The 25,422-nt window shown below is 42.9% G+C and overlaps 2 protein-coding genes across 2 annotated transcripts; both read left to right on the top strand.

Moving 5' to 3' along the window:
• Nucleotides 1-4,527: 4,527 nt before the first annotated feature.
• FABP7 (fatty acid binding protein 7) lies at nt 4,528-7,778 on the top strand. Its single transcript, XM_054393036.1, has 4 exons — nt 4,528-4,600; nt 5,456-5,628; nt 6,250-6,351; nt 7,728-7,778. The coding sequence occupies exons 1-4, from the start codon at nt 4,528-4,530 to the stop codon at nt 7,776-7,778; spliced, it is 399 nt and encodes a 132-aa protein (XP_054249011.1).
• Nucleotides 7,779-10,889: 3,111 nt separating this feature from the next.
• On the top strand, nt 10,890-24,697 carry SMPDL3A (sphingomyelin phosphodiesterase acid like 3A). Its single transcript, XM_054393094.1, has 8 exons — nt 10,890-10,995; nt 12,464-12,677; nt 14,081-14,225; nt 17,730-17,826; nt 19,117-19,295; nt 20,971-21,151; nt 23,011-23,135; nt 24,283-24,697. The coding sequence occupies exons 1-8, from the start codon at nt 10,890-10,892 to the stop codon at nt 24,592-24,594; spliced, it is 1,359 nt and encodes a 452-aa protein (XP_054249069.1). The 3' UTR covers nt 24,595-24,697.
• The last annotated feature ends 725 nt before the right edge of the window (nt 24,698-25,422 follow it).

Below are 25,422 nucleotides of genomic sequence, written 5' to 3'. Positions count from 1 at the left end.
TAATGTTAGCCTGCCCTGGCATCATTTTGGTTGAGCTTTTACAGGAGGCAGCCTGCTGAACACACTCCTAAGCTTTGCCTAAAGTAAGCCATGCTCTTAGAACAGGGTATAAACACTTTTTCCCTGCTCCTGCCTGCATTACCTTGTCCTCTGCCTGTCATCTGGCCCAGAGTCCCAGCAAAGCCCTTCCCATGGCATTTAGGCAACACAAGACTGGATTCCTATAGCTACATGGGGCTTCCTTGTGCAGCTGCATAATTTGGTGTCTTCTCCATAAGGCATTTATGTCTTCTGTTTACATTGGGATTTCTGAAGAGCTGCCCATCAATAGAGCACACCTAGTGGTTTTCTGTGACTCACCCACAGCACTGAGGTGGTTTATCTTTATGAGGGGGATCAGCACATCTCTTAGATATCTTGAGGAGACATGAGATCATTTTAGTTAAGGACATTCTACTGCCCTGTTTGACATTAGTTTTTTTTTCTGCATCACCAAAAATCCAATCACACTCAGCCCTGAAGCAACATCATCCCATCTGACACAACAGCTACTAAAATCTGGTAGTTTCTGTATTACACTGAGATCAAAGCTACACAGGGATTCACAGCAGGGCTTCAAACAAGGTTAAAATATGCTGAGAATACCCTAGTCTGTTGTCCACAAATGGAGGAAATCTCTTCTACTTGCAGATACACATAATTTTCAATTCCCTTAATTCAAAATACCCCCCTGTATGTTTCAGAATGCTAAGAGATCACCAAAATGACTGAGTTAGGACCTTGAATCATAGAATCATAGAATTGTCAGGGTTGGAAGGGACCTCAAGGATCATCCAGTTCCAACCCCCCTGCCATGGGCAGGGACACCTCACACTACAGCAGGTTGCTCACAGCCACATCCAGCCTGGCTGCAAAAACCTCCAGGGATGAGGCTTCTACCACCTCTGGGCAACCTTTTCTAGTGTCTCACCACCCTCATGGTGAAGAACTTCTTCCTAACATCCAATCTGAATCTACCCATTTCTATTTTTGTTCCATTCCCCCTAGTCCTATCACTCCCTGACACCCTAAAAAGTCCCTCCCCAGCTTTCTTGTAGCCCCCTTCAGATACTGGAAGGCCACAAGAAGGTCTCCTTGGAGCCTTCTCTTCTCCAGACCGAATCATGTTGGCTTTCAATATGATTCAACACCTAAAGGGCCTTTGGGTGCCTACATCTTTAGTGCCACAGGAGTTAGGGCCTGCTGTCATTGCTCCCCATTGTTGCATGCATGGGTACAAGATGTTCTGCAGTTCCAGGGTCTTTGCTGCCCTGAACACAGAAATGCTGATGCAGTCATCACTAACTTCTCTGAAGGTCTCACAACAACACAGTATCCCCTTAAGTGTGGAGTAATATGTCATTCCTGGCTATTGTACTGCAAGGATAGTAAAAGGATAGGTTTAACTGAATTGGGGTGGCAAGAGTGCCTCTCCTGTGATAGATCCACAAAGTGACACAGCAGGAGAGAAAAACTTGACTTCAAACATGAGCTGCACCAGTGACACCACATTTCCTAAACCAGAGAACTAAGCCCATAGTGCCTGACTTCAAGGTTTAGATGTTCAGCAGTTCCTGACACAGATTATAAGGAATCACCAGACTATAGAAGCCTGGTGGCCATGCTGTAGTGCTTTTTTTTTTCCTGATCAAGTGAGTTTACTTTTTTGAAGGACTGAATGAAGGCTGAGAGCCCCATTCTCTGAATGCCTGGAGGCATGTGAAGCAGGGATAGAAAAGGGGGAAAAGATAGTCAAAAGCAGGTTTTGTGTCTTGTATTCAAAGGCTGAAGGTTAGAGCAGTCCCACACTCACCCTGGATGGCCTTTGGAAGCAGGGATTACTTATTACGCAAGGATGTCTTGCCACAGCATTTTCATCTTTCAAGCAGGCCATGCACAGAGAATGCAAATGTGCTACACTGGTGGTGCACAGAGTTTAGTGTAAAAGAGAATGGGTCCCTGAGTGCTCAGAGAGGAATCTCCAGAAACATCTTTCGTCACACAGGCTTTTAATAGGGGAGCACACAGTCTGTTAAAGCCTTCAAACTCTGCTGACAGCATGAAAGAAACTCCAGGCTGGTCTCTCATGCAGTAACCCAAAATGCACACCAGATCAGTGTATTTGACACTGCTGTCTCCATTCCAGCTGTAGCAAAGCATCAGGATGACTTGTACTAGCTGTTGACATTAACACAACTCTCACTAAGGATTCACAAAGCAAATATAGGGCTTAGGATGCCACAGAAAACATTTTTGGCTGTGGCTTTTCACCCTACAAGATGCCAACAATGTAACATACCCTACTGCTGATTTATCCTGCTCCCAAATTATCACTAATAGACAGGTGATATCTTACCTAGTGTGATGACTTTGGCAATCTGTCTAAGCAGCAGAAGGAATGTGAAGATTTTAGCAGATCCTGTTTTACATCCAAAGCATGGTGCAAAGTGTTAAATGCATTTTTCTTAAGGCTACATACTTGCACCTAGGTATGTTGAGAAACTCTGGTAGAACTGAAATGACAGTGTAGGTATAATGGCTTAAATTATGAAGGCTCTTGAAGTAGCTGCCTGCCAAGAACCAGGTGGCAGCAGTGGCTGGAAGAAGGAAGAAGTGTCCTTGAGGAGTCCAGCTACTGGCAGTAGCGTGGAATCACTTTCAGGAGTTTTATCTCACACAAAGTCTGTGAGGTTGGTTCTACACAACAAGCCCTGGTGAGTAAGCATAGAGAGAAAGAAGCTGTCCCAGGGCTCTGTGCACACATTTGAGGATCAGAAGGATCAGCAAAGGCTCCAGGGCTTCTGCAAACAGAATCTATATGATCAGAGAACTTCATCTTGTCAGTACATTTCAAACCCATTTCCCCCATGCCCCTGAAGACACGGGGACTTCTGGTGCCTACAAGCCATTTGTCAGGGCAATTCAAGGGGCAGTGATGGGGCAGGGAAAGTTGATGTTTGAGGGTAGAAAGGCTCTACAGAGGAATTGGATCAATGGGCTGAGGGCAATGGTATGAGTGATTGAACAAGCGGGGAGCCTGGAACAGGCTGCCCATGATGGAGAAGTCACCATCCCTGGAGGTATTTAAGAGATGTGTAAATGTGGTGCTTAGGGACACTGCTTAGTGGTGGGATCAGCAATGACAGCTTTACAGTTGGACTTGATCTTGAAGGTCTTTCCCAACCTAAACAATTCAATTAAAAAAGGGGACTTGCTTCTGTTCAGCCTCATGAACAGCAGTTTGTGATGTGTTGTTCCAAATTATGTTGTTGCTCTCCCTGGATTTCTGAGAACTACCTGAAAAGTCTCAGAAGTGCAGGTCAGAAGTCAGACATAACAGAGTAGCTGCAGGACAGTGCTTTGTGCCTCTCTCTGTATTGAAAATTGTGTTGTGTGGTAAAAAGAGTTAGGATTATATTCTTGGGGTTAATTCTTTCTGAAGACAAGTGAAAAAGCAGCAAATTCAATTAAAATCCCATCAGAAGCATCACTCAAAGAATGTGCTCAAGCAGATAAAAGAAAGGCAAACACCAGTCAAAACCCGATGTAAGAATATTAGGAAAATACTCATAATTCTTTATATTTGACATGGCTGGACCAGGTAGAAAATTGCTGAGATTTTGTTCCAAAATCACAGAGAGTCTCTCTTTCACTTAGTTGCTGAGACGTGTTACAGGAGCCAAAGAGCTAGACTCACAACTATGGAATCTATCCAAGTCTTAGGTTTGGAAAGGCCAACACTGTGGGTTGTCCCACGGAGACAGGCTGTTTTCTGAAAAACACTCCAGAGACAAGAGAGAATACCTAGGGCCTTCAGTGAATTCCAAATAACAACTACAACAAGAAGATTCCCCCTCTAGCAGAAAAACACCACAGCAGATGAAACTAGAGTGTTAAGCTCTCTTCTTTCTTTCCTAGTTCCCAACTGTTGACAGTTTGTGGAGGCAAAAAGCTGTTTCTAGCCAGCATAGTAGGTATGGGTCTCAGCCAGCATCCGTATAGCTGCCGTATGATGATGGTGGGACAAAGGGATCTGCGATTGGACCAGGTCAAACCCGGTCGAAAATCCTCCCGGGAAAGCTTTCCGAGGCGGCGTTCCGCACCGCGTTCTGCGGCTGCATTCGGTACCTCATGCTTGGTGCCCGCGTCTCTTGCCCGTGCTTTTCTATCAGGACAACAGCGCGGACGAGTGGGCAGCGAGGCCGGGGAGCGGCACACACCCCAGCCGTGCCCGGGCGGAGGCAGCCCCTCTCCCCGCCTTACCCTCCCGCTGCCTGCCGGGACCCCCCGCCCTCGCCCCTTCCCCTGCGGGGGCGGGGAGAGGCCGTCCTGCTGTTGCAGCTGGCCCGGCTGGCAGGGGCGGACCGCTGCTGCCCTCCGCCTCCCGGCCCCCCGCCGAGCACCGGCTTTAAAAGCGAGGTAGGGGAACAGCAGCGGCGCTTCCCGCCACCCCCCAGCCATTATTAGCGGCATCCGCAGCCGGCCGCCATGGTCGAGGCTTTCTGCGCCACCTGGAAGCTGGTGGACAGCCACAACTTCGACGAGTACATGAAGGCACTAGGTAGGTACGGCCGGGGGGCAGCGGCACGCTCAGGAGAGCTGGAATTTTCATAGAGCCAGAGAATCGTTTGGGTTGGAAAAGAACTTTAAGGTCATCGTCAAGTCCAACCATTCTCTAACTCTAGCAAGTCTAGTGCTGAACCATGTCCCTGAGCACCACATCTCTGCGGCTTTTAAACACCTCCAGGGATGGGGATTCAACCACCTCCCTGGGCAGCCTGTGCCAGTGGTTAAGAACCTTTTCAGTGAAGAAATTTCTTCTGATATTCAACCTAAACCTCCCTTGTGCAACCCAAGGCCATTTCCTCTCCTCCTATCGTTTGTTACTAGGGAGCGATTCTGCACTGTGCTAAACCAAAAGAAATAAAAAATCTTAAAAAGTGAAAAGCTGCCCGCTCAGAGGTGTAGGTGAGGAGGGGGGGAAGTTTGGGCGGCTGAGCTTCTGTCGATAGAGTTAATTTGATGCGGCTCATCAAAGGAGAGGCTCCGGGAGACGCCCTGGGGTTAGGGAAAGCGTGTGAAAGAAGGGCAAATGCTGCCTGCAGATAAACTGGAAACAAGCAGAAAGGAATCATTGTGCTGGAATGGTGAGGAACTAAAAGGGAGAGACGCAGAAGCCTTTGCCACCCGTTCCGCGGCGCAGCCCGGGCACGATTGTTGTCACTGTGAGCGGAGGTAAGGAAGGAAGAAACTGTGTGGGGCGAGTACCTATGGATGTTTTAGGGATAAGGACGTAAGTGAAGCAGAAAGCAGCACTCATTGTGATGGCTTAAATCTGTAGAGCGGGGAAGAGATTACGGTACCTCGATGTGTGTCCGAATGTCTGATAGATTTTTCTTTTCCCTTGGTGGTCTAGGAGTGGGGTTTGCAACACGGCAGGTGGGGAATGTGACTAAACCCACTGTGATTATCAGCAGCGAGGGGGACAAAGTAGTGATCAGGACTCAAAGCACTTTCAAAAACACAGAAATCAGCTTTAAACTTGGAGAAGAATTTGATGAAACTACCCCTGATGACAGAAACTGCAAAGTAAGTGAACTGAGCTGCAGTAGCTTTTTAAAAAATCTTTTCCCTCCCCATCCCGGCCCCCAAGGCTGTATTTTGGTAGGGTCAAATGAAAGAAAATGTAACTTCTGCTATTGCCAGTTGTAGCACTGTCAAGGACAGGGAGAAAAGATTGCATCTTACTTGCCTGCTTGCACCATGTCTTGTCTGAAGCAATGCGTTGTGGCCAGCCCTTTGTCTACCTGCCACTGCCAAAGAATTGTCTTAACTGCCCGCTTTTCTTTCAATCCAAATAATAATTGCCATAATTACTTCCCCATTTTGATTGCAAAAACCTTCTTCCCTGCAGCTTTGGTGGCTTAATGTTATCACAAAACACATCTGAGACAGTGTCTCCTGTGAAACTGGACCTCAAAGGAAACAACTTTTTCATCCTTTGGTACAAATAGGAATTGTATGAAATTTATGCTTAAAACGAGGATGATTCATGAGCTTGGCTTTAAAGTGGCTGGGACTACTTTATCATTCTAGATCCACATCCATCTATTGAAGAGAATTCAATAGAATAGAGCATGCTGAATGTGTGAGCAGAATCCCAAATACCCCAAATAAATGAATGTCTTTGTGTTTCTTGGTATCTTGCAGTCAGTTGTGACCCTGGATGGAGACAAGCTAGTACACGTACAGAAGTGGGACGGCAAAGAGACAAACTTTGTGAGAGAAATAAAGGATGGCAAAATGGTCATGGTAAGTATAAAGCAGCTCCCTGAGCATTCTCATACATTGCTAACACTCCTCACAAGCTTTATGAACAGATAGTGTTACTCAGGCATAAACCCTTAAAGCTAGCAGAAAGGTTTCAAATATTTCTTTTGTTTGGTGTCTTACTGACAACTAAAGAATTGTTACTGGCTGGCCAGCCTGTGGATTTCCAGTGTGGATGTTCTTTTGAGAGCTCAAGAAAAAATGTAAATGTTCAAGCAAAAAAAGAAAGTCCTGGTGAGCTAGAAAAGATACAAAGTTGTTGATTATATAGGTGATGATCAGTTCTAACTTAGATTTTGTGAAAACACTCGTTTTATATACATAAAAGCAATGTGTAACTGCACAGAACAAGTATTTCCCTAAGAAAATAAGATTACAATACTGCATTTTCAGGTTTAACAATAAAGGGTTTATTTCTCCTATCTTTTTTAAAAATGATGATAAATAGCAATTGTGTGGGGGCAAAAGTCTTGTTTTAAGTTCACACTCTGCTCCTGACTTTTCAGAAGCAGGTGTATGAGGTGAATAAATGGGGCAAGTTATTAATGTCCAGGGTGGCACTTCTCGTGCTTATTTTTGACACAGATGTAACTCAAAAATCAAACCTCTTCCAATCTTCTAATCTATGTGGCTGTTATTGGAGAAAATAAATTTGTTTTCTAAATACTTCAAAAAGTTATCTGTATGGATGGAGACTTACAGATAATTAAACCCTTAAAGCTTACACTCAGTTCAACATAAAGTGACGAGTCAAGGGAAAACACAGGCTTTGGAAACAGCCACGTGCACATAGAGAAAAACCTTTTTCTTTGGAATTTGAATACAGTGAGATGTGCTGTTCTACTTTAGGAAATGCTTCCAAAACTCACATACTGTAGTTAGTGTTCTATAAAACTGCAGCCACTAAAATGCTTGGCCTTTCTAGCTACGTAAGTGCACACAAGACATGTATTTTAGTACAAGGCTCTCCTTAAATATGAGTAGAGAGGACTGGGATTTTCAGATTGCACACCTGGCTGTGTAAACAGCTTTAGGAAAATAAGTATTAAATCTGTGCTAATGCAATATCTAAGCAATTAAAATTAGAAAAATGAAATAGTCATTTCTAGCCACACTTTTAATTGCCTTGTGCATCACGTGCTTCTTGGGTTTCAAAGCAGCAAGGAGAGAGTTATGTTTACTATAGGAACCCTAGCTCATGTTTTGCCTTTTGCTCATTTAAAGTATCAACAATCTAGACCTATTTGCTTCTTCTATAAGTTACATAACATAAAGCAGCCTGGCTCTAGCATGGACTTCTAAATATGTTAAGTCATGACAGGAAATGATCCTAACATGTCTTTTCCTTGGACTTTCAGACTCTCACCTTTGGTGATGTGGTTGCTGTTCGCCACTATGAGAAAGCGTAGAGTTTACCTGAGATGTTACTTCTGCTGGATGGATTAATGTACTGTCCATAAATGAACGTAGCTAAAAATGCACATTTCTGGCATGAATAAAGAGTTTGGAGGGGGGTGGGGGGGGAGTGGGTTTTGTTAAAGCAACAAACGACTTATGCCATCAAATTGGCAAACTTGTGCTGTATAGTGAAACAAGTTAAACTTGGCATTAAATTTCTGAAACACTTGCTTTATTTTTTTTTTTAATTTTACACTAAATGGAACATATTTGAATTGTTTTGGTATGCAGATCAAACATTAATTAAAAAAATTAATTAAACCTGTGCTCCTTTTGCATTTAATCAACTAATATTCCAGTGTTGTGGAGGGAGTTGTTTGAAGTTCCTTTTTGGAGTTAAATCAACAGAAAAGCAGGTGAAGAATATTGCAGCCTCTCTCTGTGGTGTGGAGTACATGGGAAACAAAAAATTGTCTTTACTTCAGGAGCTTCTTGTTGCTGGAGAAATCTAAAGCCCCTGTCTTTGTATTTGAGGGCAAGAGAGTCAAGGGAGTTCCAGCTCCTCTCTTCACTGGGAATTTATCCAGTGCATGCTAAGGTCAACAGATTGACAGCCTCAATATCAGGGGGGCCCTGTAGTTTTGGGTTTAATTGTTGTGGGAGTTTTTCATAGGGTTTTGGTGGGATTTTTTTGTAGTATAGAAAAGACTGAAGTAAATCAAAGTGCAAAGATTTAAGTGTTTCACAGGGTAGGAGGAAAGGACTAATGTGGGAAAGGGCAGGACTTGGTGAACCTAAAATACACAGCTTATCTTTCATGACTCTCCACAGGAGTGGGAGGAAAATGAAGAGAAAACAGTACAAGACAGACTTGAAATTTCCCTCCCTGAGTTGTTTCACATCTGTACAGGAAATAATGATTCGCACTGTCAGCAACTGAAAACAAAATGCTTCTTAAAAGGCATAAATTGTAACTTTTTCCTGAAAAGCTTTTCCCTAAAAGACCTGAGTGGGGAAAACTGCCTTACTCTTAGGAAAACTGAAATGGGTTGCTGGCAGTACGGAGAAACTATTTTGGAGAGTCCATGTTTTGTGACATACTGACTCAGTGGACCACATGGAGGTGTAGCCATCTACAGCCCTTCAGACAAAGAGCTGAGCTGTGGGTTAGCTGGTCAGTGTTTTGGAGGTGTGTGGCTGCAGAGGGAGGTGCAGGAGAGGCATTTTGCCCAAATTCCCAGGCCTAACACTGCATTGTACCATCCTTTGGATCTGCTGTATGGTGGTGCAGGAACTGGCTTTGTGCTTCCCCGGATAGCTAAGATAACATGGGCAGCTCATCTCATCTGATAAAGCTCAGACTTAATCTAACCAACCCAAATAAAAAATGTAATGTTAGTTTTGCTTTTCCACAAAGAAGGTACCTGAAAGGAACAGGCAAGTCTTGTTTTTCTCTCTCTCACTGAGTCTTTATTTGGTAGATAATTTTAAAACCTAGGAGCTAACTCTTTTCACTAGAGAAACAAATAGTAGAACTTGTTCCAGCAGTCTGCTTTGGGGTGCCTCATCTCCTATGGTGCAAGCAGTGTTTAAACAGCATCTTCTGACCTCCGTTTTATTAGCTCATTTAATCCTCAGCTTCAGTACCTAACAGAGCTTTCATCTTTCTCCCCTCCCTTGCTGCCTGTTTGTCCATTGGTGCATTTGCCACAGGACTGTCCTTTCCAGCCACACTTTCCCAAACAGCTTCAGAGCCCCAGTACTAGCATTCATCCTCACAAGTGGTTCATGGGGTCATGAATCAAAAAAACCAAACCAAACCAAACCAAACAAAAAAAAAAAAAAAAAAAAAAAAAAAAAAAAGTTTTTTTTTTTTTATTAAATATGAGGCAAGGACTGCAGAGACAAATTGTTAAGACTTGGTTTGCAAGTCACTTTCAGAAAAAGGCTACTTTTCCCTGTATATATCTGTTCTCTTAAGTCACATGAAACCATCATGAAGTTTCCTGGTCAAGTCTTTTGCTAAACAATATTGATGACAGGTTACATAAGGGAGGAAAAAGTGGGGAAGTGATGCCTGTGAAGTACCTGTGGCAGTGCTCAGAGAAGTGGAAAAATGAGGAAAATCCTGACACACAGGACTCCCAGCTGCTGGCAAAACAGCCTTGCAAAGACCTGGAAAGCAGATCCAACCAGAACAGCAGAGTGAGCAGCAGGATGTTTGGGGCCAGCTATGGGACCTATGACATCATTATTCTGGTCTGCTCCTAAAACTGCCACAGATCGCTCTTCCTCACTGGATACAACTCTGATTTCAGCAATAAACGGCAGCTCTGCTGCATAAAACCTTAGCGATGGGGAGTCACACTTAACAACACACAGCCGTACTGTCGTTAAGCTGTATTAAAGGTGTACTTGATGACGTATTACATCAGCTTTTTTAACCAGTAACCAGGATTCATTGTAACATGAATACTGTGAGGAAACTTTCCTTCCAAAAGATGACCGAGCCTCCCGTGAGGCGTCCAAGCGCAACCTGTTCAGGGCAGGGTTAGGCTGTGTCCACGGGCTGGCCCTCAGAAGTGGGTTTCATGCCCCAGCTCTGCCGGTCGGTAGCACCAGCGGGGCCACGAGGGAAGGATCTTCAGCCACAGGTCCCAAAAGTTTCGGAAAGCCGTTTTAACGTCTTGCTGGGAGCCCAGGGCTCGAAGGGACCTGGCCCGCCGGGCGCCACAGGCGGAGCGGGAAAGAGACTCCTGCCTTCCCTGTTACCAAGATCGCCTTCCTCCGAGCCTCAAACCTTCCACGGCCGTGGCTGACTCCTACGAGGTCCTCAGCGGCTCAGTGCTGGCTTGGGGGTGGCACCTTCTGAAGGTCACCCCGACTCGCGGCTGAGGCGACAGCTGCTGCCCTCGCTGCCCATTTCAGGCACTGCCCCAGCCAGAGGTGGCTTTCGGCCCCCGGGGGTGCGGGCGGGGCGCGGTGGCGGTTTCCGGCCGCCCCGGGGAGGGCAGCGAAGGGCCGACGCTTGCACAAGGAACCCCGGGCTCGCCCCTTTCCTCCGTGCCGGGGCGGTCACATGAGCGGCCGTCGGCGGGCTGGGCGCTGCCGGTACGGCCGACATGGAGCTACGGTGGGGGCGCGCCGCCTGCTCGGCCCTCGGCCTGGCACTGCTCTGCTCCACGCTAGCGGCGGCGCCGACCGGACCGCAGCCCCGCTCTGCTATGGGTGAGTCCACCGGGGGGGCTGAGCAGCGTGACTGCGGGCAGGGGCCTGGCCGGGCCCGCCCATGGGGGACGGGAGTGAGGGACGCCTGGCTGAAGGAGGCCCGGCTAGGGGCCGGCGCTTGCCCCGCTGTGCAGTGGGGGAGGCCGGGGGTACGTGCTCGCCTCAGGTGCTTATTCCCTCCCACCGCGCTGAGGCCCGCACATAGACTGCTACAATGGTACTCTCCCTTCCAACTGGCTTCGGTTTAGTTTTTAGATAAGCGATACCGGCGATTCAGGTGTGTGGGGGAGGTTACACAGGTTTAGTTAGCATGGCTAGGTGGTGGGCGAGGTGATCCCAGCCCAGCCTTTGGCCGGTGTCCTGAGGTACGCGCTGTAAACATGAAATTCAGCTTCTCTGCGATCAGCAAATACACTCATATTCTTCCTGGCATGACTAATGTACAGCAGCGTGTGGAGGTGAGTGCTCAGAGTGGCTTCAGGATTTTCATCTCTGTGACTCAGACGTGCCTCGGAGCAAGCACCCAGCAGCGTCCAGGCGTTTTTCTGTCTCCTGTTTGTAGGAGTCGCAGTGCTGCAGGCTTCAAAGATCGCTGGTGGTCTTTGGTTCCTGAAATAAAATTCCATGGGGTCTGTTGAGGGTATCTGCTGTGCCACCGTGAGAGCATGTGGCCTTGGGGAAGATCAGCCGGCATCTCCCAGTTTCACAATTGCTACCCCAGATACCACATGCCTTTGAAACCCACAGGAAGAAACTACTCTTATGATACATGAAATTTGACATCTGGTAGTCTAATACAAGTTTAACGCACCTTGTTCACCGCATTCCTATACTTCTCATCTCCTTTTTCCATGCAGTGCTAAATAGCAGTGGCTGAGAATGTGTCAGCCTGGAAAGCAGTGAGTAAGGCTGACACCTTCTCATCTGGGTGAGAACGGTCTCTTTGCTACTGCTGCTGTTAGGGGGAAGAAATACTTTGACATTTTCTGCACACATGCTGTTTCCTGCCTTTCTTTCTAGACTGTGGTCTTTTATAATAGCTTCCAGCCAGGGAAGGCCTGGAAAAATAATTAAAATGCAACTCCCTTTCTTTTCAGGTGGAGTGAAGAAGTCCTTCTATTGTCTCCTCTACTCTTCAATTTCCAGATTCCTATTAATGAAAAGGAGCTGATTTTCCAGTCTCTACCAGCCTCCATTTTTTTTTAATCTGCTGAATAGCTTAAACCTATGCCTCTGCTTCTGTTTTCAATTTTTCTAAGCAATCTACATGAAGGCCTCTTGACGGGAAGGCAGAACTCGCCCACACTTGTCAGATGGGCTAATCAACAATTCGTTCGATTTATTCTACTTTCCAAAATGTGAAAGGACAATAGCAGTAGAGAAACTGGAGCAAATGTGGTATTACCCATGTATATCCAGTTCAAATGCAAATAATACATTTTGTTTAATCTTTGTTTTCTGAAAACAGGGCAGTTCTGGCATGTATCTGACCTACATTTAGATCCGACTTACCACATTACCCCTGATCGCACCAAAGTTTGTTCCTCTTCCAAAGGAGCCAATGCCTCCAACCCAGGCCCTTTTGGAGACTTTTTGTGTGATTCTCCGTATCAACTTATTTTGTCAGCATTTGCATTCATGAAGGATTCAAAACAGCAGGCTTCATTCATAATTTGGACAGGGTAAGTGTTCAGGACACTCTGCAGTTAAAGCTTTAGGCAGCTGAATTAGCCATAATTCAGAAGTTTATATTTGCACCAACAGATCTCAGTTTAATATCTCACAAATTCTACTTTTACATAGTCCCTTTAGTTGTCCAGGTGGCTAATTAGTGGGAGACTGAGTGAGAATATAAGACTTCAGGGATAGAATTTGATCTCTGTCATAATTTCTGGATATTGTTGGACTGTTCATTGGGACATTTACCACATGACTGAATTAGTGTAAGTTAATAGAAATGGTGCAGGGAGGGTGAGAAGTGGAAAAAAGCAGAAAAGAAAGGTCAGAGGAATAGCTGACTAGAACAAGTTGTTACGGGAAGGACTAGATTTTGTAACTCTTAAGGTCATTTACACTAAAGTGCATCCCTTTTTTAGAAAATAGCCAGATTTTATCTGGTTCTGTAAGAGGTAACTAGAATCAAGCTATGTTTTGGGGTATTTTCTGGTTGTTGTTTTTTGGGTTTTGTTTTGTTTTAAGTATATAAAATCATTCAGGTTGGGTGCCTGTATGAATTCGAGATCAGGGGCTGAGGGAGGAGGAGAACAGTGTCATAGATGCTGTTTCAATTACTACCACTCCTAGATGTGTGCACTTCTAAAGATAAAGTGTTGTTTCACAGTCCCTCACTGCAATAGTTTGTATGTGTGCAGTCTCTGTTGAGTAAAACAGTGCTGATTTTCCTTACTAATAAATGGGCATAATAATACCCTGTCATACAGAGGTGCCTTAGCAGTGGGACTGGAGAAAGAAGTGTGAAAGGGAGGCACATGATTACCTCAGTACTACCATGCCCTGTTATTTTCTAAGTATTCATTAGCTTACCCTTGTGCCATAGTGAAGTTCTTCATTCTACCATCACATGGGGTTTTTCTATGGTAATCATAAAAGGATAATTTAGCAAACAGATTAGTATCTTGGAGTGGCTATGAGAACTAGTATGTTAGTGAATGACTGGGGTTTTTTTGCTGGAAAGGTTATATATGTTATGTTGGTTGATTTTGCTGGGGAAAGATATTTAACCCAGACTGTGCAACAGTTCAAAATGGTGGAGCTGAATTCATTTAATTTCTAAGAAGTCTTAGTTACGATAAATGTGAATTATAGGACCAACATTAGTCTATTTGGTTATGTTTTGCTTTCCAAAAAAAGCCTTGCATAGAGCCTTTTAAACAATTCTGTTATTTTAATTTAGAGTCTATAATAGTATTGCATGCTACAATGTAGATGTGCTTGCAGATTTTTACCTTTCCTTAGAATCATAGAATCGTTTTGGTTGGAAAAGATCATGAAGTTCAACCATGATCTAACTCTACAAAGTCTGGTGCTAATAAAACTTTCTTATTAAAGCCTTTTCCTTTTTCAGAGATAGCCCTCCTCATGTTCCAGTACAAGAACTCTCCACAAAGTTGGTCATTAGCATAATTGGCAATATGAGTGCTACAATTCGTCATTTCTTTCCAGATCTTCAGGTTTTCCCAGCTTTGGGCAATCATGACTACTGGCCACAGGTACAATGAGTTAGAAATTAGTTTATATATCATATTGAGTGTGTTCCTAACCCCTCAGAAAGCAGATGTGAACAGTAAGAGTTACATTTGTGTAACTGTTGTTTTGGAAGCAGCAGTCTACAATTCTCAAATTGTAAATAGTTCCAATTAAGAACAGAAAGTGCCTCTCTCTGTCTTAAGTTACTCAATCAGACACTGATGCCAGGTAAAATCTATACATTGCCTGACGTCCTGCAAATTTACTGCTGATTGTTCCTCAAAGCTTAGAACCACCAGATCTCATTATAGTTAATACACATTTTGTCTTTCTTTGTTAAGTCATGTACATGTGTGCAGTAACTTAATCTAACACCAGTGACATCATCATGGATCTGCTAAGGTTCAAGGCCTACTGCTAATCTTTCTGCTGGCATCATGAGCCAGCAGTACACTCATGCAGCCCAGAAGGCAAATTGTATCCTAGGCTTCATTGAGAGGAGTGCGGCCAGCAGGTCAAGACAGGGGATTGTGCCCCTTTACTCTGCTCTGGTGAGACCCCACCTCCAATGCTGTGTCCAGTTCTGGTGTCCCCAGTATAAGAAAGACACAGAGCTGTTGGAGTGAGTCCATAGGAGGGCCACAAAGATGACCCGAGGGCTGGAGCACCTCAGGACAGGCTGAGGGAGCTGGGATTGTTCAGCCTAGAGAAGACAAGACTTCAGAAGACTCTAAGCAGACTTAGAGCTGCCTTTCAATACCTGAAAGGATCCTACAGGAAGGCTTCAGAGGGACTTTTCATAAGGTTGTCTATCAATAGGACAAGGGGGAAATAGTTTTAAACTGAGGGAGAGTAGGTTTAGACTGGATCTTAGGAAGCTCTTCAGTACAAGGACGGTGGGACTCTGGAACAGGTTGCCCAGAGAGGTTGGTTCAACGTCAGGTTGGATGAGGCCTTCAGCAGCTGAGTCTAGTTGAGAGGTGTCCATGCCTGTGGCAGGCACGTTGGAGTAGATGATCTGAGGTCCTTTCCAACCTAAGCCATCATGATTCTATGATTTTTCTTATCATGGCAGAATTTGAGTTACATTCCCATGGTTTTGCCACTGTTGTTAAAAACATGTCTTATTTCTTCTTTCCTTTTTGGGCACTTAGAAATATTTGCATTGATGATTTACTGGCTATGTGGGTGATTGCAGCTGAGGACAGTGCTTTTGCACTTGTAGTGTTCTGTGAATATTGTTCTTGGCATAACTCAAAAGTAAACAGTTGCTTCATGTGTCCTTTAAAGCATATCGTGGGTTGATCTGGCAGCATGCAGGACTGAGAGGCAAATCCTGTCACTGGGTCTGAGGGAATCAGAAGGATCAGGTCAGCTAAAGTTTTGTTTGAAATACCTAATGGGAATTCAGTAACATCCTTTTCACATCCTCAAAGACTTTTATTCCAGCTTTCTGGGTTATTCGTTAGGCCTGCCAGGTAATCAGTGGTTATATCATTGCTGGAGTTAGTGATTCCCAAATCAGGGAGTGACAGAGATGCTTAGAGAGAGGAAAGGGAAATGTGAGAGGCAAAAGAAGAGCTAGACATATCTTGGAAATGTAAGCACGCAAACCAAGCTGCTTTCTTCAGTTTCTTGTGTTCTTAACTCTGGTAGTGTAGCTTCAGCTTGATATATCCACTGATTCACCAGAAACCACTGGTAAAGTATTTTGATAAATAACACCTTAACCGAGATCTCAGTCAGTGGTTTAGTATTTGGTTGGTTGGTTGATCGGTGTTTTGTTTTGGTTTTGTTTTCTTTTCTTTTTCAGTCTTAACAGAGACTAGTTGTCATTCAGCAGTTGTCTTTGGTATAAAGGAAAAAAAATCTCTCTGTATTAACCTTGCAGAAAGACAATGTAGTATTTTTTTCCAACAAACATGACTTTTGTTTGATGATCAGGAGGGGCAGATGGGTTGCAAATAGTATTCTGAAGCAGGCTTCTGGCTGGAATAACTGTTGCCATTCTCTCTGCACAAAAAACACACAAGAGTGTTTCTCTGATACTTGGGCTTTGCAGTGGCAGGCTTCAACAAAGTGTAAAACTGAGATACTTTCTGTTACTGTTTCAAAAAGACCATGAGATCAGAAGTTTCCCACTATTGACTCATTTCAGGTTGTTGGATTTTTTTTGTGTGCTGTTGGTTTTCATATCCATGTGATTGGCAAATGTCCTATGGTCTGGGAGCGATGCGGATCAAGCCACACACTACAGGCTGTTGTACAGCAAGGATTAAAGCTTTGTGCTCACCATCTACCAAAGAATTTTATTGCTCTCTGTTGTGTTCTGACCTGTCCATCTAAACAGTTTAACAGTCCTGGGTGATTTTTCTTGCAGACCCTGTTAAAAATACTACTTAGGGTAATCAAGGCTTGGGGTACCTTGCAGATCATATATTGTAACCTCTGTCTTTCTGCATAGTCTTACTTGTTTCACACCCTTACCCCTGCTTAAAATGAATTCCCAAACTGCTGTCTAATCCACAAGTTCACAGAGCACTTGATGTGCCTGGGTCTAGACCACCTTCAGGCTATAACGTGGCCTCTTATCTGAAATCAGGTTTTGCTCTGTCTGTTAGTGACTGTTAGCTGTAGCTGAACTGATATCTGTGCACTGCAAACAGCAAACATCTGAACAGCCTTCTGATTGCACTGCTCCTAGACACAGACTTGGTGCCTAAGCCTCTAACAACATAGGTTTAGTTTCAAAGTTCTTAGAAAGGTCAAATTTTCTGTTTAAGAAAACATGCACTGTAATTCTGTTCCTATTTTTTGACCTCTGTTTCTTATTTTGTAGCCCTAAGAATCCAAGCAGGTATTTTAGGAAAAGCAAGGGCAGACTGGCATCTCTCTGTTGGGGTGAGATGAGAATATTGCTCTTGGGCTTGAAGAGTGCTACAGTCCTAGTTATAGCTGGTAGGAGAAAACATTGACAAAGCTCTTATTTTATGTTTTAGATTCTTTGTTGCTAGAAGTAAAAGCTATCCTGAAAACACTTGGGAATTTCACCAGAATGTCTCTGAGGGCTATGAGTGGAGTTTTGGGCAGCTGCTGTGAACCCCAAGTTGCTTGAAAAATTCACCTGCTACAAAAGAAGCTTATGTTCAAGCTTTTCTTGCAAAAAGACTTTGTTTTTAGACTTTGAAACTGAAGTGTATATATTTATTAATATTGCAGAATGCATGGCTTTCCACTCTGCTGTGCTCCTCAGGCTTGAAATATCTCTGGCCTTAGTTTATCAGTGTATTAACAAAGCCATGCAGTCAGTTTGGATTAAATTTAGGCATTTTTTCCTGATCAGCAATACTGGATGTTCATGAACTTTTGCTTCCTCTCTTGAGTTCCTGCTGGTGATGACTGGATACACTTACATGTATGTAAGAGGGGAGGGGACATAATTCAGTGATTTTTTTTGTGTGTTTGCTTATTGGGTTTTGTTTGTACGTTTGAATGCTAAGACTTAGGCAGGTTCTACTCTGTCACAGGATCAGCTTCCTGTAACTACCAGTGAAGTTTACAATGCTGTAGCAGATTTCTGGAAACCTTGGCTGACTGATGAAGCAATCAATACCTTCAGAAAAGGTAAGATATGCCAGTAAAGCATTGTAAAGCTAGGGCTTAGAGAGCTAATGTGTCTATAGATCTGTCCCATTTGTTTAACTAAGTCTCCTGGAATGAATCACCACAATGGATTATCTATAATGCTTCTTCTGGAAGAAGTTACTTGTCTTCAGGGTACATTCATTCTCTTTTCATTTATTCTCTTCTTACAGTATTACTGGTTTTGTACCAATGCATGTGAAAGATCTTACTGCCTTCGAGACCTTGTAATACTTTTTTTAGATGACGGCATACGATGCACAAGATTTAAATTTGGTTGTTAAAAAAATGATGAAATATTGTTTCTGTTTTGCTATTTTCTCTATTTCAGGGCATACTTAAATAGGCACATGCTTGGTTCAAATTATGATAGCACATAGGCTCGGTGATTATACTGTTACTTGAATCATATTTGTGTTCAATTTACTAACCTGGGAGAATATTGACATCATAATTATGGTTTTTCTTTTTCATGAAAGATTGAAAAGTTCAACCAATTTCTAATCCACTCAAACATTAGGGATTTAGAAGTTTAATACGTGGTGGTGTGTCCTGAATGAGAAGGAACTGTGAATAAGAGTGGAAGTATAAACTCAGATAGGAAAAGTAAAACTCAGAGAGGCAGACCTGAAGTTAAGGTCTGTTGTTATGGCTTTATTGCCATGGCTCCACTGAAGTCCATGCACTAAAAAAATTGCACCCATGAGGAAGGTCTGTGTAGGAGACTTTCAGGAGCTTAGATCTCAAACCATGATCTTTTCTTCATATCCCATGCTGAAGTTTAATGATTTTCCAAGTACAAGGCTCCTAAACTCAAACAGTTCTTCTTTAGTGGAGTTAGAGGATAGTTGGACTTGATCTTAAAGGTCTTTTCCAACCAAAACAATTCTGAGTCTGTGAATTCCTGGAGGAACCAATATGTCTGCAGCATTTCAAGAAATGTGGATTTCTTAACACTTTGTCTCTCAATGTGGAAGAAACGTTACAGGTCACTTTTTGTGTGTTAGCTGGATAATGGCATCTGCAAACTGTCAGACAAACACAAAGACCAGCCACAGGCAAGAACTCATAAAAAATTCAGTGTCGACTTCTACTAAAATGTTGTGAAAAACACATTCTTAAGATGTTCTGATGTGATAAGGTGATGCATGCCTTGAATAAACATTCCATATTCCATTTGATCAGAATGATAAGGCTGCACATGCGGTCAGTGCTGTACTTGCATTCTAAAGTTGTGCTTTTTTTCAGGTGATGTTGGTTTTCCTTTTACAGGTGGCTTCTACACTCAGCTGTTTCAATCCAGTGGAAGCTCTCAACCACTCAGGATAATCAGTCTGAACACAAATTTATATTACAGCCCCAACAGTGTGACTGTTAATATCACTGACCCAGCCAACCAGTTTGCCTGGCTGGAGGGAATACTAGAAGCCTCTTCACAAAAGAAGGAAAAGGTAGGGACTGAGAGCAGAGCCCATCAGCATTATTTGTTTGGGGAAAAAAAAATTGTAAGAAGGAGAGACACTGAAAATATAAACCTGATTTTAGAAGAATATTAATGCTGACAGAGATACTGCAAAATAAAAATCTCATTTTTAAAATAATATTTTCTTGAATGTGCACATTATACATTATACTGCAACAATTAATGAGAGTTGATTGCAGCTTCACAAATTATGCAGTAGACTATCTTTGCTTTCTCCCAGTGTAAATACTGTAAGAGTCAGGATGAGAATACTTAATACTTTCACTTTGTTTCTGACTCTTTTTTACTTACAGCCTTTAATTTTAAAATCAAAATATGCACCCTTGGTCTGAGACAAAAGCTACCATATGTAATTCATATTTTTATGTAACAAAAATAGGAGTTGGGAAGGAGTTTGTCAACCACAAAACCTATCCAAGCTGCAGCAGTTGCTATGATTTGAGTATTAAATTGTCTTATAATACTTAGGTTTTGAAGGGAGGATGTAAATTGTTGGCTTGTGTTTGATTGATTGGGGCAAGGATTGGATCATCATCTGGCCAGAAAAAGTGTTTAATTTGAACCATGTTTACATTTTGCTGTGGTGGTGCAATTTAAAATATAGTGTTGGGAGAAAGAGGAGATTTCCCTTTCTTATAAAACCCTGAAGCATGTTAGCTGGTGTCTGCAGCTGAAATCAAGTCTTGACATCAGACAGAAGGGTTTTAACCAGTTCTGTGTTTCTGGTGACTCTCTGACTATGCAGGCTCTGTGATTTTTCTAAATTAAGTTTTGATTACCATCCCCTTGAGATGCCAAATAGTAAGTCTTGTCCTAGGATCTTATTATTTTTACATATGAAATAATTGATCCTTTTTTTCTTTTGGCCTAAAATCACATACAGATTTTTCAGAACTCTTTCCCAAGAACATACTGAACTCACTAAAATTATTTTGTCCTGTTAGGAATTTAAATGTTCTTACTGTTTGTGTTTTTGTATAACAGAACCATGGTGGATTTATAGCTTTCAGAATGCCATTTCTAAGACAGTATTATTATGCTCTTCTCTTGTGAGGCCTTGCCTGGAATACTATGTCCAGTTCTGGTGTCCTCAGAATAAGAAGGACACACAGCTGGTGGAGCAAGCCCAGAGGAGGCCACAAATGTGATCCAAGGGCTGGAACACCTCTGCTATAAGGATAGGCTGAGGGAGCTGGGGTTGCTCAGCCTAGAGAAGACTCTGGGAGGACCTTAGTTCTGCCTTCCTGTACCTGAAGGGATCCTACAAGAAGGCTGGAGAGGGTCTTTTTATAAGGGCATCTAGTGATAGGACAAGGCGGAATGGCTTTAAAGCTGAGGGAGGAGAATAGGTTTAGACTGGATCTTAGGAAGAAGTTCTTCAGTGCAAGGGGGGTGAGACTCTGAAACAGGTTGGCCAGAGAAGTTGTGGATGCCTGCTCCCTGAAGTTGTTGAAGACCAGGTAGGATGGGGCCTTGAGCAGCCAAGTCTAGTTGAGAGGTTGGAGTAGATGACCTCTGAGGGCCCTTCCTATGATTATTACGGAGTTTTAGTCCTATGACCATGATGAAGTTTTGATAACCATTTCTAAGTTACAGCTATAAGTAGAGGTTGCTAATGGTGTTTCCTGTGCCTAATCCCATAGGTGTATGTAATAGGCCATGTGCCAGTGGGATACCTGCCCTTTGCCAGGAACACCACAGCTATCAGGGAGCACTACAACGAGAGACTGGTAAAGATCTTCCGCAAGTACAGCGCTGTCATCGCGGGGCAGTTTTTTGGCCACACACACAGAGATAGTGTCATGGTCCTCCTGGATGAGGAAGGTAATGATGCTTGCTGAGCCTTTCATCTTTTTTCCTTCTTTGAAAGCAAGTTAGTACTTTGTTGCACATGCTTACTAGTTAGCCTCTGTTACAAATAATTGAAAAATAAATTGGGAAATCCTGCTGTTTATCCATGAGACTTCAAGCCCCACACATTCCCATTTTTTTCCGGAGATAACCTTGCAAGGCAGTCTGGCTTTTTGTTGAGGTCAGAAGAGACTCCCCAAGCTTCCTTTTTTTTATTTTATTTTAATGAATGCTTATGCCTAGACAAGAATTCCTAGTGTTTCCTCTTCACTCTCTCAGTGACATGGGCAAATTATACTAGCCAGTTGCTATTGTGTAATGTGTCAAAGGGAATGTTCTCAGGCCAACTAGACATGCTCTGTGTTCTTGTGTTTCCTGCATCATTACTGTGCCTCTCTGCTGAGTTCCCTGCTGCTTCAAAGTTAATTAAGATAAGGGTAAGCAGGAGGCAGGGGAAAGAAAGTCTCTGCCTGTTGCATCTCTTAGATCAGTGAATTTGCCTTCAAGAAAAGCACCCAGGTTTGAAAATTTTGTTTATTGCTTTGAAATTCCTTTGTTCTAAGCATGTGCATGGCTGTATGGAGGACTCTTAACATCTTTAACATGAGATCTCTGACAAGTAACTGGATAGATATTTGTGTCTGTACCACAGAAGAGTGAGAGGTCCGTTGGTTTGGTTTATGAAAATAGCTAATATTATTTGGCTCTTTATCTAATAGTTTTATATGAACTCATAAAAGCAATGCCCAAAAGGTTGACTGGAGTGACAGTATTCTAAATCATTTTCCCTTCACATGGAAGAGGGATCCAGCCCTAGTGAAGGAACTGCCCTTTAAAAAAGAGTAAATAATATATTTCATTAAATGGTATTCAGGGTGGTCTTATACCTACATATTTTTGTACCTTGTCCTATTTATGCATGAAATCATCATCTCTACTGCAAATTTCATGGAGGCCAGACTGATCTCGGTGCCCTTTCATTACAGTTGGCACATGTAAGGAACTGCTTCTAAAGTAATTTTAATAATTTTGCATCATTTCACAAAATTTGAACAGTGAAATTGCACGATTGCATGTATCTGAATACAATTTGTGTTTATCTGTGTGCTTTTAGGCTGTCTTTTATTCATGCTGTTCTCCTCTTGATAAAATGCCAGAGAATTCAGGATAAATGTTATATTGTAGCCAACACCAGTGTGCTGAGATACAGAGCTAAGTTTTATCTTCCCCAGAAGAACCCACTGATTCCCAAGCTTTCAGAGCTTCTGTGGAGGCTGGTTTCAGTGCTGTGATGTTGCTGAGAAATGAATAGTTAGGGCTTCCTTTTTGTTCCACAGAGAACCTGCATATTCTAATTAAAACCTGTGTACATCTTCATGTTTCATTGCTGCAGAGATCAATTTTCACATGCTAGGTGCTGGGCTAGTCTTGATGACTGAAATCAGTCAGGTGATGAGACTTTGTTGTTTCCAGTAACATTCTAAATACGTAAAGCAACATGTAAATGACAGCAACTAAAAGTTGTGAATATTTCTTCAGCAGAAATATGCAAAGTACAGAGATCTCCCATATAAGCAAGACCATTTTGCACAGGTGGGAAGCCTCAGGTACAGATAAACTTAACTGGTGCCCAGAGGACTTTATGCTGTGGTATTTTAGACAGATTTTGTTCTATCCAGTGGAAGTACAGAAGGAATTCACAGTGGTGTAACTAACACAGGAGAAAAAATGCTAAGCCAGTCACTCTGGTTCTTGCTGTGTTGGTTCTCTACAAAAATATTTGTGTGAGAAATGATTGAAAGGAAACCATTTCCTCTTCCCTCTTCCTGCAGGAAAGCCAGTAAATTCCCTGTTTGTGGCACCTGCTGTAACCCCAGTGAAGAATGTATGGCAAATGGAGTCCAATAACCCTGGTGTCAGATTGTATCAATATGATCTTCTTGATTATAGCTTGCTGGTAAGTGAAGATTTTGGAGCCTTGTTTAGTGTCATTCAAAATTACAGCAAGTTGTCAGCCTCAGTCATATTGTGATTATTGGTGGAACTTTCCTCGCTCTTGTTTTTTTCTTCTGGGGCAAAGGAAAGGAAATCTGAAAGAGAATTTGGTCAGACTTTCTGTGCCTGCAGGACTGTCCAGTGCTTCCTGTTCTCTATGGAATATTCTTACAGCATAGAATCAAAGACAGAAATTTTCTGGGCAGAATACTAAAAATATTTACAAGGAGCTCTGCAAAGGTTAAAAAGGTTCATCAAGGCCTGGGCTTGATGACATACCAATGTTGTTTGCTGGTGATAACCTGAGCTTTGGGATGGACTCCCTGAAATGCATCTAAAGGGTGTAGAGGAGCAGAGAAGGAAAGCACTTTTAACCATGTGATGCCTTTCCTAATCAGGCATCTCCCTATATAAAGTTTATAATTTTTATAGGGAATTATAGATAAGGAAAGTTACAGAAGGAAAAAGGAATACTTCTGTAGTGTCATGTGATTTTTGGAGATAAAGTGACTCCTATCTAATTATTTTGGCTCTGGGATATTCTTGCTGTCATTCAGGGTAAAATCTTGGCCTTGCTGACTTCAGTGATGGTGCATCTGGAACTGGGCTTTCTCCCTGAAGACCTATGCTAATGCAGGCTGCTCTGTTCTTTTGTGCATTTCACTCCTGCATTTCCATCTCTGTGTTTCCCTTAAATTCTTCCTGGGCCATTTTTTCTCTGTCCTTTCTGCCCCTCAGCGGTGTCCACAGAAAACAAACTTCAGATTTTCACTCTTCTGCCTCATTCCTAACGCAGCCATGAGGACAGTCAAGTTTGGTTTATGGTTAGGACAGGCAAGCCCTCAAATGTTGCCACTGCTACCTTTGTGGCTCCTTTTCCTTCTCCTCCCCCTCCCCCCACCATTACTGCACTGCAAGTACCAGCGTTGGGTGTAAGCCCAGCTCTTGGGGTGGGACATGACCTTCTATTCAGTTGTGATTAATGAGGAGTGACAGCTTCCTAATCAATATATCACTCCAGAGACTTAATGAAGCAGGGAAGAAAGCAATACAGCCATGCCTATTTTTTCTTTTCTTTTTGTTGTTGTTTTTTTTTTATAAAACTGTAGGATCTTTGGCAGTTTTACTTGGACCTCAGAGATGCAAACAAGAGAAATGAATCAGAGTGGAAATTAGAATACATCCTGACTAAAGCTTATGGCATCGAAGACTTGAAGCCAGAAAGCCTGTATGAAATGGCCAAGAAGTTGTCTCTGCCACACAGCATACTGTTTGAGCAGTATTACAGTAACTTCATTGTAAGTTATGACAAAACCATGGTCTGTGAAGAGGGGTGCAAGACTTGCCAAATCTGTGCAATCCAATATTTGGATTACTCCTCGTACACAGATTGTATCAACCAGAAGGAAGTGTGGAGATGAAGTCCCCAGACAGTTTGTGCTGATACTGACTTTGGCCTGTGATTTACAGAACCTCATCCTTTTACTCAAGCAGTGGCATGCTGTGAGACTTCTGTGAATTTCAGGGGAGCAATAAATCTCCCTAGATCTTTCTTCTTGTAAACGTGTTTTCCTTCCACATCTAAATAAAAGTTTATTGGCTATGTAATAGTGGCCATATACTTTGCTGTTGTTTCAAGTATCCTCTACCCTCTGTAACAGGCATCCCAGTATGTGGGAATGGCAGTTACTCACATGCTTCTCTTGAAATCAAAGTCTCTTTGCTCAGGGTGTGTAAACGTAGGCAATGCCATTTCGGGCATGGGATTTGTATGGGGGCAGATTTCAGCCATCTGCTGTCACAATATGCAAACTGAAATCTGCAAACCCCACACTTGCTGAGACTGGAGTGCAGTTATGCTGTTGAAGTGAAGCCAGTATTAGCTGCCACCCTGTGCCAAGTTGCCTTTTCCTTCCTTAACCCCTTAAACACACCTCTGCTTAGGGGCATATTCTAATCACAGCACGACGCTTACTTAAAGGAGCACAAACCTCCATCCTGTGAATACTTCATGCATTTTGTCTTTCAGAATGTGTTTGTCCAGCACAAAGTGCTTTTTTAAAATCTGTACATTGGTACTGCTATCTAGCAGTGTCCTGGTAGGAGATTCTGCATCAGAGGTTTAAATTGAGGTTTAAATTGAACAGCATTACTCATTACCTAGAACATTCTCTGTGCAGCACAGTTACATGTACACTTGTCATGGTGTTTCTAGGTTTCTTTTCTCACAGAGCAGTCTACTACATACT

Source organism: Indicator indicator, chromosome 27, assembly GCF_027791375.1.
Source record: "Indicator indicator isolate 239-I01 chromosome 27, UM_Iind_1.1, whole genome shotgun sequence".
Lineage (NCBI taxonomy): Eukaryota > Metazoa > Chordata > Aves > Piciformes > Indicatoridae > Indicator > Indicator indicator.
Note: the sequence above shows the minus strand (reverse complement) of the source record. Positions and strands in the feature narration are given on the sequence as shown.